Source organism: Cephus cinctus, unplaced genomic scaffold (genome assembly GCF_000341935.2).
Source record: "Cephus cinctus unplaced genomic scaffold, Ccin1 Ccin1_scaffold0132, whole genome shotgun sequence".
NCBI classification, from domain to species: Eukaryota; Metazoa; Arthropoda; class Insecta; order Hymenoptera; family Cephidae; genus Cephus; species Cephus cinctus.
In genome coordinates this window covers 858,041-870,869 of record NW_014332865.1, presented here as the reverse complement: position 1 = coordinate 870,869, position 12,829 = coordinate 858,041, and the positions used below count along the sequence as shown (strand labels likewise).

At 44.5% G+C, this 12,829-nt stretch overlaps 2 protein-coding genes across 5 annotated transcripts in view; one reads left to right on the top strand and one right to left on the bottom strand.

Moving 5' to 3' along the window:
* LOC107263146 (cilia- and flagella-associated protein 206) overlaps window positions 1-12,829 on the top strand; it is a 53,539-nt gene that overhangs the window by 8,426 nt on the left and 32,284 nt on the right. The window lies entirely within an intron of this gene.
* Window positions 1-12,829, bottom strand: part of LOC107263145 — a 48,851-nt gene that overhangs the window by 7,802 nt on the left and 28,220 nt on the right. The window contains exons 2-10 of one of the 4 annotated variants that reach the window (XM_015730050.2): window positions 10,855-10,946; window positions 4,235-4,390; window positions 2,545-2,734; window positions 2,210-2,268; window positions 1,754-1,918; window positions 1,498-1,667; window positions 621-1,409; window positions 346-547; window positions 66-270 (exon numbers count right to left, since the gene is read on the bottom strand). In XM_015730050.2, coding sequence (XP_015585536.1) covers window positions 66-270; window positions 346-547; window positions 621-1,409; window positions 1,498-1,667; window positions 1,754-1,918; window positions 2,210-2,268; window positions 2,545-2,734; window positions 4,235-4,390; window positions 10,855-10,946 — 2,028 coding nt within the window. Of the gene's footprint in view, window positions 1-65; window positions 271-345; window positions 548-620; window positions 1,410-1,497; window positions 1,668-1,753; window positions 1,919-2,209; window positions 2,269-2,364; window positions 2,735-4,234; window positions 4,391-10,854; window positions 10,947-12,829 lie in introns of those variants that run through there. The other 3 variants (XM_025080546.1, XM_025080547.1, XM_025080545.1) reach the window with 3 other exon arrangements.

Genomic DNA, 12,829 nt, shown 5'->3' with positions numbered 1-12,829 from the left:
TTCAAATCCGGTATACAAGGTAATTATGAGATTTTTGAAGACAGACAATATATATATGAGTTTACCATTAGGATCTTCCGCTGGTCCACTGTCCTCCGACCCACCGACTCCAAGCTCCATGCAGTCTGGTGGTTTAAAGCCTCTGTTACAATGGCAATGGCCACGACTGTTGCACACGCCATTTCCGCCACAATTATTCGGACAGGCTTTACCGCCTAGTAAGGAAGCTCGCAGATCAGAAACTGCCATGCACTTTTGATTGACGCACATCTAGACGTTTGAGAAATTAGTATTTAGCAACGAAACTCGTTGACTCCAATATCGATATTGAATTAGGTTAAATACCTTTCCAGGACCACACTTGGCGCCATCCGGCGTGAGACCTGGATCCACTTGGTTTAATCCAAGATCCACAATAGCCGTGCGGCAAGCTATAATCTCTTTTCCATTATTTATAAAGTTGTGTTTTAAAATGGCTACGGACTCCATGCCAAATTCCAGTCTCTCGTTTAGATGTTTACATTGAAGCATACCGCAGAGTGTATTTCTGGAACGACATAATGAATTTTAAACGCCGTGCCAAAGCCTTGTCCTAATAAAACTCAACAGTATAAACTCACTCATTGGTACACTTTACGTAAACCGAATCCACTCTATTATATCCACAGTTTCCCTTCATGCTTCCTTCACTGTTCGTACTGTAACATTTATCATCGGACGAAGTTCCAGTTGGCCCCCATAATAATCTACATTGATCGTCATGAGTTCTGCAAGAACCTTGATAACAGAAGGCCTTTCCCATACTGCAAACCTCGCCGTCCATTTTGAAAACATTCACGGGACAATACTCGCTTTGTCCAGTACAATACTCAGGCAGGTCGCATTCGTGTTCAACGGATCGACACTCAGTCCCAGCTGTTTTTGGTCTGCAGGTTGTTAGATCACAGCATTTTCCAGTAGCGCAACTTGCATTCGAGTGCAGCATGCAAGTGGTAGCGTTGCAGCATGGATTGTTGCAGTTTTCCTTGAGACCGCAGTCGCATTGTTCACCAGGCTCAACGAATCCGTTACCACAGATAGGACTTTCGAACAACTTCTGAGGCTTGTTCCTCAGACAATAATCCATACCGTGAACAAAGGCCAGAGCAAGATAGTCCAAGGAACAAGAGGACCAATGAACTGGCACAGCCGAACCACTCCACGCAGCCATGATGCATCTGCCCTCGGGACACTCGCAATCCGACGAATCATGTTCCATACCAAAATTATGACCCATCTCATGAGCCACCGTAGCTGCTACCAGACCAACTACGTTCGAATGGTCCATGCAGACTCCACCTGAGTATTCGTAGGTGCACATGGGTCCTTTAAGGGCCTTACCAACGACACCGCCTTCGAAATGCGTTCCCCTGCAACCAATACAGCCTTTATCAAATCGATGACCTTGAGCAGATATCGCGAAGATCTTCTCAGGCATTTAACCTAGGGATAACCTACGTGAGCAACTGGGCGTTATCGTTTGGCATTTCTTTGACTAGTCTCTCCCTGCGATAACGCAAGAAATTCGTCAGGGTATTGTCGCCATTCGAGGACACGGTCACTTCATCGGTATCAGACCAGACCTCAACTCCTACCAGGGCAACGAAGATATTCAGCGGCATGTACAGCTGCAACAGGGAGATTCCTTTGTATTTTCTATCCGATCGCGAGTAAAGAACTTTACCCAGTAGAATACCGATCCAACTTTACTCACGGCATTGACAATGTTCACTATATCCTTGCAGTGTTGATAGATCTTCTGCAAATTCCCATGATGATCCGTGTACTCCTTTTTATCAATAACCATTACCAGCTCGACGTACCTGGATTGTCTATTGGCATTGTAAGGACCGCGGATAGCTTCAGCGTCTCTTTTATACTGAAAGAACGAGAGAATGGAATTACGTAACCCAATAGACTAGACTAGGAAGTAATGTACTTGACTGGGCTAATCTTGTCATGCAAATAGGAAACGAAGCCGTCCGACATTATAAAGTTAATCAATGCATTTAATCGATGCATTTAATCCCTGTAAACGAGGACGGAGGGACAGTACATAGATACGTGCTATGTACACGGCTCCGGGTATCCAGGGACGGGGAACGAAATTAATGCAGTTCGCGGAAGTGTTCGGAGTCAGTGGAAGAAGTGCAAGGAGAATTATTTTTACCCGCAGCATTCTGTTGGCCCTCTCAGTCTTGTGGATGTCGTGCGGAGTTCCCTGGTATCCTGGAACAAAAACGAGAGAGCGACGACTGCGGTGGATTTCAACGTGATAGAAATAAAGTAAAATAAAGACGAGGCGCGGGGACCTTGCTCTCTCACATTCATTAGACCCCTAAAGGAGATACCAGTTCTCGAACCGGGATGGTACCCAGCACCAAGTCCTTTCCCGGGACAAGACGCCCGAACGAACCATCGCGCTACCTTAACTGGAAGCATCCACGAAGTACGAGACTTCAGGAATACGAGAGTTCAGCGATGACTCTTGTTGCTGATCCTTACCGCAAGTATTATTGGTAACCAGGTCATCCTGCTTATAGAGATAATGAGGAGAGTCGAGGCTGTCCCGTTGAGGATGGATATGATGAAGAGTCTCTCCGTCGAAGACAACGCCACGTATACCCCTGCAGGTCGACAGGGCTACCCAGGATCCAGGCACTCCGCGAATGCTACCCTGATAGTGACAAAGTTCCTGTAAACAGAGAGAGTTCGTCGAGACAGTGAAAACGTATCCCACTTCGACGTCACGGGAAGCCGCGGGTGCCAAAGTTCGCATACGGGTTGTGAAAACGAGTATAAGGGTAAAAAAAACGACAGTGCTACAGACCCTGGCCACTGTTCGGTGAAACTATAGTTTTCGGTGCTTTTATACTTTTTCTTCACTTTTTTTTTTTTGTTTTATTCACCCGACCGCGGACAATTTGGCCAGGCGAATTTTTCGTTGCGATTTTTTCTCTCGTTCCGCCATTGACTCGACGACGGAACCGTGTCGATCTGGCTGAACTGGCTTTTTCGCAATTCCACAAATTCACAAAGAGTCCCACACCGACTCGTATACGTATAAGCCGCGTGAGGCGCGCGTGTGCAACATCCGGAACTCCCGTGGTATTGAAGCACCGAGTACCAGGAGCGCCAATTAATTAATTCAATTGCATAAAACGTGAAACCGACAATAACGAGGCGCAACGAACTCGCGCTTCGTGATAGCGCACTGTCGCTACCACAGTGGCGATAATGATAGCCAGCAACCCCTCGGAGGCATCCGGGCGACGAGAGAGTTTCCAGTGCAGCTCGTCTGCTAACGAGCGCATAATGTCGTCTTTGCGACACTCACCTCCCGGAGAATCGAAAACGGATTCATCTTCCGCGAGCCGTTACGTTCGACATCCTGAAGTTAGCGACAGCACGGTACCGCGACAACAGGATGTGGAGTACGAATATTCCGTTTGAAATAATCGTGCACAATTTATTAGTGAAATTGCACGCTCCTCTGTCCATTATCATAATTTACTATTCGGAGAAACGGATCCACTGTACAAGCAAAATTTATTAAAACGTCCAGACGACGTATACCGTGACCTTCGATAACTTTCTGTTCGGACTATACGCAAGTATGACTCTTGTCACGCCTTAGTGATTAGTACCTGCTTGCGTCTATACCGACGTTCTTTTTTCTTCTGTCTGTCCATGCTTGAATTATGCAGCGGAAATGACAACCGACGGGCCAGGTCGATTCATACAACGGCGCAGCCAACCTAACGCAGTCTACCTGATACAGGTAGAACCAGTGAGTCATGCAGAGACTAGCCATATTCGCATGAGTAAACACGTGCATCAGTGCGAGACGTAGTAATGGGCATGAAAAGCTGTAGAAACACACACGTCAACGGCCTTGCTAATCAACAATTCTGGGAACAATTTTCGTCGCGTTTTCTACAAAGAGAAGATTCGAGACGAGAAAAAGAAAGGGGGGGAAAAAAATCGAAGTAAAAAGTTTGGAAAGCGTCCAGGGATCTCAGGTAGTTAAAGGAAGTTTCTTAAGTTTCAGGCAAGACAACAGTCTCGACCTGTTTTCTTTGGCGGAAGTGACAGAAGGGACTCTAAAGCGGATATCGAATACTCGTTACTCATTATCGATAGGTCAGACCGGGGTCGGTAAGTAGTATCAAAGTATCGATGCATTTGAACTTACAACGTTCGATGGCTTGTGCACCTTGAAGCCGCCTTCGTGCTGATGACGCTCCTGATAGCTCACGGGGATGAGATCCGTGTTGAGCCAAAGATCGAGAACCCGGTCGATTCCGTCGACCTCGAAACCGATCGTCAGCACGTCCACGTGGTTAACGTCCTGCAACGAGAAAAACAAGGTCATAAAGACTCGTTAAAGGTACCAAGTCAAAACGAGTGCATCACTCAGTAGCCTTTATACTTGTCGGTTCGCTTGGCCAGACGCCAGCGAAGAGTCTCGGCTCCTCTTTTCGCCGTCGTAGAATACCAGTACGGATATTCGAGTCAGGAAGAAGAATAGAAATGGATAAGCAAAGAGCACAGAGGAGAAAACGAAGAGGAAAGTCAAAAGCTTTATAAAAACAAAGATTGATTCAATCTTTGGTATTGTTTTATTAATAGTTACGTGCCGCGTGTACTCGAACGTCATTGTTTGTCCCGGTCGCTTATTGGATACAGGGTTTACCGCGAAATTCGAAATCTCGACAAAGCCAACGACTATTAATCATCGGGAGTGTCATTAATAGTACGTGTAGCCGATTCGGTGGCTGGCTAACGCGACACACGTGTACACAACCTCGGAAGTTATGAATTTCATCGTTTACACTAGCAAATGAGAATTCTATGTGTAATGCATGCCAGGATGTGCCGAGGTGCAGTCTGGGTATTCTACCACTTTCCTGAAACAGCGCAGCCTCTAGTTATACGTACGTGCACGTATACGCGGGTTATTCGACGGGGACCTCTGTATGGTAGCCGCAACCAATTCTCGAGAAGAGACAGGAAATTCATGTAAAGCGGGATAATGTCCCGAGGCGCGTAAGTGCGCGTGTGCGTGTACGCGCGTGGGAAAGAATGATATTTTTATTTAATTTCCAGGTTGTTAGGTCGGTAGGAAATTACCACAGTAGGAAAAGGAGTAACGGGAAAGGCACGTACTTATGCTCGTAATTTTTCACCAGTAATTAAAATGTCCGCGTGTCGTGGCTAACTACGTTCACTCGTCCGTACCAATCTATGGATTTTTTTTTATCTCGTTACAAACAGCAGCCGACGCTCTCGCGAAATTTGGTTCGCTCGGTTTTGTTCGACGAGGTGAAAAATCCTGTGAAAATCGCTTTTTCCTAGCTATATATACGTAGTACGTACACACGCGTATCCATATATACGCATTGGTAGGGGCACGTGTGTCTCGCCGAACATATTTTCACAGAACAGTTACGTGTAGATAGACGTACGGTGGTAACGGCTCGGGATTACCAGGAGGTCAAGGATTATCAGGGCGGATCCCCATGGGAGTCTCTCCGGGCCTGCCGGGATAAATTCGCGTAATCTCGAGATGGACCCACGGCAGACGTATATACCAGAAGCGTTATCATCGATGACCGATGATCCTCCACAGAGATTGACGTTTTCCCAGAGTGGAGTACATAGTTAACCATACACCGATTACGTATGCCAAAGGACTTGCTACAATTTCCACAGTAAAATCTTCCTCTGGCAATCGGCCATAGGTCCACTGTAGACTATACACACACAGGCATCCGCCATGACCCGCATACGGTCGGAGCCAATTTTCACGAACAAATATCGTCAGGTCATGGATACTTTATCAGCCGTGTAATCCATTCGATTTTCACCAGGTAGCGATCTGCTGTGACTGTAAAACTAAGTAGGTATTCATCCTCGCGAGTCACTTGGTAAAATTGCGAAAATCGTTTTGTACCTGATCGACATAGATATAGGGTGTGTGTGTAATGTGGCGTTCCGGGTTGGAGATAACTAATGGCAGGCAATAAGTGAGGTCGAGGATACCAGGGGGAACGGGGGGGGTCTCGAAGGGCGCGAAAGGGGAATGGACATTGATATAGGGAAAGAGAGTATTCCCGTGTGTAGAACAGGAACAGTAATAGCGGTGGCGCAGTAGTAGGTAAGCTTTTCGGCAACGTGGCTGGGTCAACAAGTGTTAAACGCGAAAGGGACACGATCGCAGTGCGAATCAACAACGTTGCGGTCTAACGGATGTCTGTTGGCTCAGCTGGAGGCGAATGTTGACTATACGTGTAAACGAAGAGACAGGAGCAGTCCCCGAAGAGCTTCCGAGGAACGACAGGCAAATATAAAGCAATTAAAATGGCGAAACAACGCGCCATTAGCTTGATTAAACGGGCAGGAAGCCTACACGCGGTGGAACGTCCGTGGGGTCTCGGCGGAAGGTCGAGAGGCTGGAATATTAGCGATTCGCGGAAATTACAGGCCATTTTGAAATTCCACATTTTCGCGTCAGACATTCGCAGCGTGCTCGGCGATAATTCCTCGTACCTTCGTACTTCGACCGAGAAGCGTCCCGGGCTGTATGCAAATTAGCGGAATAAAGAATTTTATATCCTACGGCACTTTAATTACGTTTTAAGAAAGCGGGGACCACGTTCAGCGAAAAACTTTTTATCTTCTCTACCAGTTCTCATGGAGCTGTACTCCTTTGTGCTTGGTGTATATATGTATATGCACGTACGTATAGTACGTATAGGAATACGTACGAGATTACAGAGGCGGTTCGCGCGTGTGTAAACTCTCAAGATTTTACCAGAAAAAGCGTAAGAATCGTTATGGTCAGTTGGAGCTCTTTGGTTTGCCATTGACGTAGAGTGCAGTCGCGTGTAATTTATCTATGGTGACGATGTCAGTAAGGACCAATGGAGCGTTCGAAGGGGATTTGGAAACTGTTCAACTTGGCAAGTCCATGGCATCGTGAACTCTATATAGATGGAAGCCGGACAATGCCGCGTAATAGAATCGAAGAGCTTGGTGGCTCGTGGGAAGGTTGGGTGGGAGGTAGAGCGATGAGGTGGGAGGAGAACTCGTGAATTTTACACAATTGTACCAAAACGAAAACCAATTTGTCTCTTAGGTAGGGGTTGGTTCTCTTGGGAACTACTTTGAGAGGATTACAGGTGACCTGGTTACCTGATAGAAACTAAATTTCAATATCGTATCATCTTGGCCTTGTGCGTCATCGTACCTGTGAAAAATCGAATTGTCTTTTTTTTTTTTAAATAAAAAAAATAAAAAAAATAAAATCCCCCAAAAATTGCAAATTTTTAACGCTATGGTGAAAATTACATAAACTTCAGTTTATCGTTATACAAACGTCACTTTGTTCAAGCATATTTCGATGAAGCCTCGATTTTGCAAATTCCCAAACTTTCCAGAGATGGACCCACGGCAGACGTATATAACGCCCGGTAGGTTAAGTGAAAAGCATCTATTGTAAATAACCGGACGAGCGTATCCTTTATCCAGAAGTTGTTGATAGCGGGTAGACGTAATTGTGCAGAGCCAGAAACTGCCGAGCGAATTGAAAACGGTCGTATTTCGCGTAAATCTGTCATGCGAAACGTTGCGAAAAATAAAAGTAACTTCACGCTCGAAATCCATACTGCGACACGTATAACGGGAGGTAAGGCCTAGCCTGTCATCCAGGACGCCGGTAAAGCTCCATGGGTCCAATTCATTGAGTACGTTTTAGAAACTGGCTATATCAAACGATCCTCAAGCTCCTATAGACGCCTTCGACCAGAACTCCCAAGCCTCTTAGTTGCTTTCAACGGACTCAATATCCACCCCCGTTGTTCCGCCATTGATTATTACCCCAACATTAAAGAGGATCATAATACTTCGCCCCCTGAGTACCGACTTAAGTCTTTTCAATTTTATCTTTGACTTTCTCTTATCTCCCAGAGGATGTTGACAATTTCCTGAATAATTGACTAGACAGTATATATACACACTTTGACTTTACCTTTGTATATATATATATAGAAACGATAAAACTTGAACGTATGCACATATATATATATATATATATATATATACACAAAACTGTTACACCATTCCCTTGTAATCTTCACGTACAAGATAGCCACAAGGTCACGTCGATCTGTGCTCCCTTTGTCTCGACCGTAACTTCATTTTTTTCTCTCTCTCTCTCGAGCAGTTATCAATAACCGTCCTTCGATACAAACGACGGATAATGCAGTAAGAACGTCGAGAAACTAATATACTTCATTATACCTTGTTCACGGAGTGATGAGAGAATGTGGAAAATGCAACAACAACCATTTCGCTTGTAGTCAGACTGTGTATAGATACACGCGCATCATTGATTAAGCACATTGAACATACGGTACCAGGAGCCTCGTATATGGAGAATAGCGCGGTACAGGAAACAAAAGGCAAAGACTCGCGATGACTATATCGACAATAAACGTATCTAACCAATACCAAGAGAATGACGAGTTACAGTGACGCGTCGCATCCACATCCTGTCATACGATTTATCCCGAAGCTCATTACAGTCCTCGAAGAAGATATTGAAAAGACAAAGAGCGTCTTACGATCTATTATGAATTTTCATAGCGTCTCGGTCGCGCTCGAGGATTCTCGTGCTGCCTGACAGAGTCCTTCATCTCATGCAATCCTTTTCTCTCCTTTCTAGAAGTTTGACCGTGGGGGTCCTGTGCCCGTAAACACCTTGGATATTGGGTATATCTACAAAAATCCGTAGGATTCGATTACGAGGGGTCAGACACCTAGCGTAGACTTGAGAAAAGCAATGTACTTGCTAATAGGATATATATATATATATATATATATATATATACATATCCGGAAATACGTATACGGTTATGTATAGTATATATACTGCATATACACTATATACGCAACAATGTGCCTGGATATTACCCGTTCGATCACAAAGGTCCAGGAAGAAGCATTTGGCTATACTCGAAGAAGCTTTTGGTCCAGGGGTATGGCTTCGGCCGGGGAGAGAAGAAATTCACGGAAATTGAGTCACATAAGTAGAGATTGATCTTTATCGTCTCTCATAGTTCAATTCGGCACGTTTGATGGCAACTATACCCTCCATTCCGGATACAGCTAGGAGAGAACGGTGGTGGTTTTCGGTATGGCGATACGACTGTTGCTGTTTCTGTTGCTGCATTACTGTATATCTATATACGAATACAATGGAGACAGCATGGCGCAGCTGCTCCAATTTCTAAACGACTCGGTTTTCCCTTTGTCCGCTAACTTTCAGAGGTCCTAACACACCGATGCCAACGCAAGCGTCGCGCGGCTGTCGCCATTTGAGATTCTGGCAACTTTGAGAAAAACCACAGTGCCTGCCTAACTACTTACTGCTGTATGGATTGTGAGGGCAATGTAAACTTTTTGAATTTAAATTGAATCGCTATGTGAAACTTGTACGCGGAGCGTTCGACTTGGTTTACATTAAGGACAGGATTATGGAAATAGTGGATTTAAAGTTTTCAAATATATTAAATTATACGTGAATTCGAGTTACATCGTATTGGATATACCATATACATGGAGGCTGTATAATTTAATGTAATTTTTTAATCAGCAACCATGATGTATATCGCCTTTCACTGGAGATCTTGTATTTTTATGTGGAACGTCCAATTTTTTCGGTGCACGTTGTACTCTTAGACGCATATATAGATATATTGGCTGTGACTACAGTTCAAATGAATCCACGCCGATGTACGTGACTCTAAGATACGTTCGTGGAAATATGAGCTATCCAGAGTCGTGATTTATATCTGGAAACTCTTCCGAAAGCCCCTCGGAAATTCTTGGCAATGCCATGTCTGCCGTATATTTTCCGGGTGATCATGAATCTGCTTACGGTTTAGCCGAGATCGCTTGGGTAACTTATGGTGCTTGAGTTTAACGTCAAGAGAATCGTTGCTTCGGTGACATAAATCGCTACCTAACAACCGAACAATATCTGGGTTAAATCCGTATAACATTTATGACCGTTATGATACATGAATCGCGATAATAAATCAAGGCCACTGATGACAGTCGATTAATACATGAAAAAGGTTATTATTTACGAATTTCCCTTCTGTATATACATGTGTCCCCAGTGGGAGTAAACATATTGGAAAACTCGAAAACATTTTCTTTCGATATTCCACGCGTTTCATGTGAAATAATTTGCTCTTTCAATTCATCGCGTATTTCGATTTCAATTTTAATAGCTGTTTTACGTAAAACTCACGTCAGCCCTCCATATCCAATTTTCGTCACGTAAATAAAGAAATGAAAAAAAAAACAGAAAAACAAAAGATAGATTTAGAAAAATCAAAAAATCCTCATCAAGCAAAAATCGGTACAGGTTTTGCAGAATTCTAAAAGTATATACATATATATTTATCCCAACCAAGAAAGCCACTCATCAAAAGCAGAATAGATAAGAATCAGCAAGATCAGCTGCATCTCGCTCGATCGAGCTGCATCGGGTCCTGGCGACCGGGGCTATGCAATTTAAGGCTCTCGAGCCCTTTTCCATATTCAGCTTGCGCTTGAGCATTTGCATTGAAATTGTTGCACCGAAGCGTGCGCCATGGCTCGCATAGTAAAGTCCTGGCTGGCTGGCTGGCTGGCTGGCTGGCTGGCTGGCTGGTACAGGCCGACATCGTTAGCGACATTACCGTGAGGAGTTGCACGAGCGAAAACGAAAACCAAACCGAGACCATTTTCATCGGTACTCACGTTTTCTTTTGTGGTGGAGATTTCCCTCTTGTGCCTCCCGTGAAAGACCCTGGGCCGTATAACGGTGTGTCTGCTGAAATCTGTAGAAGGTTCTGTAACAGAAAACAGGTGAGGAAAACGATAAGACAGAAATAAGAGAGAACAATACACGTGACGTATCGAAAAGGATACACATGTAGGGTATATAGATAATATATTCGCCTATTTATACACCGATACGGCATCTGATAGACGGCAGAGTGTATAAATATAATAATAATAGCAAGTATAATACGTGATCCCTCAGAGGCCAAATTTATATTCGCATAAGTACAAACATTTACCGTTTCTATATGCGAGGCGATACAGAAATTCACACGTGACTGATCCTGCGAGCAGGAGTATATGCGTGCACGTGACCTCAGGTCACTAAATGGAAATAACAGTGAGCGCATACAAATATACGAGAATAAACTGCAAATAAAATGGCGTAGCCGATAACTGAATTTTATTAAGGAAATAAATGTATATCCACGAAGTGTTTCGTTCTCATATCTATCGTCTCTCTTGTAACCATCTAATATCGAAGTTCTCTGGGCCGTTTCCTTGAAAAATAAAAAAAAATAAGACTATCGGTATATAGAAAGGTGCTCGTTGGCTCGAGGCGTTTCTGGGCTACAAGAGCATCTACGGGTTGGCATCCGCCCTGTAAATACACGTAGGCAAGCGCACACAGATACCTCAGGATGTACAACAAATGGACTTGGTTTTCTTTTTGTTCAGCTTCAGCCAGCAAAGCGGCCTTTTTACTTCTGCTCTCTTTTTCCACCAGCTGTTTCGCGAGTGGAGCGCCACGACGGGAAAGCGAGGAGATGGAGGAGTAAAAAAAAAGAGAGACAGAAAAGATCGCTGGTACAAGTAGGTGGATGGGGATGCGAAGTGGGTGGATAAGGAGGGGAGGTGAATAGGAAAAGGCGAATAAGTCGAATAATGTAAAAAGAGGCGAAACGAAGAGAGAGAGAGAGAGAGAGAAAAAAGAAAAAGGTTAAAGAAATACCGCGAGGAAGCCCCCAAGCTTTTCTCTCCAAATAGAAATTCGTACCCTGGGGGAAACAAGCGAACAGTGCTGGACGTAAAGTCAGCAAGTTTTATCCACCGGTGAGAATTAACCGAGGAGCAAAGGACCTCGACCTCATCGGATATTTCGAGAAAAATCTCCGAAGGCAAATCTTCAACGACGTTTCTAAACTTTTAGCTCGTTTATACATTTTTCTTATACCTCCCTATCGACTACCCTTCGGATTACGTAGCATCCCTGACAAAACCACGGCTCAACTATGGGGACGTATTCAAGGGGGTGCCCAGGACGGCTTTAAGTTCCTGCAGTAATTACACGGCCCTGATGCTACGCCACTGTCTAGCTTATCGATGCCTTTGTGATGTTATAAAGCCATAAAACAATGGCGTCGACAATGACCCTTTTTTTTTTAACTAACAGCGCCTTTCTCCGGCAGCGGAAGCGTTTCGATCCGATTGACGGCAACTCCCGTGCACATGCGTACAGATGCGAGCACATGTGCTAGCTACGTCAAGCTGCGTGCATTATTGACGTCACTCGCGAGCGCAGTGACGGAGGAAAAGAAATTCGAAGAAAGCAGCAGAGGCGGTGCTCGCGATATTGAGAAGAAAAAAAGAACGGAGTATCGCGATAAATTGAAGAAGAGTAAAGAACCCAGACAGAGAGAAAGAGAGAAGATATTCACGCAAAGCGATCTTCGTCACGCTTTTACAAACAGCGAGAAAAAAATATATCAGTTAACCAGATTACGATGCGCGAGTAAAAAAAAACCGCGATACTCCATATTACATTGTTTTTTAATCCATTTTATCCATTGTCCAACAAACAAAACCCCTCGAGTGCATAATCCATTCTTTCACGGGTACAATAACCCCTCTGAACAATTCTCATGACATTCCCTCCCCCCCCCCCAACCCC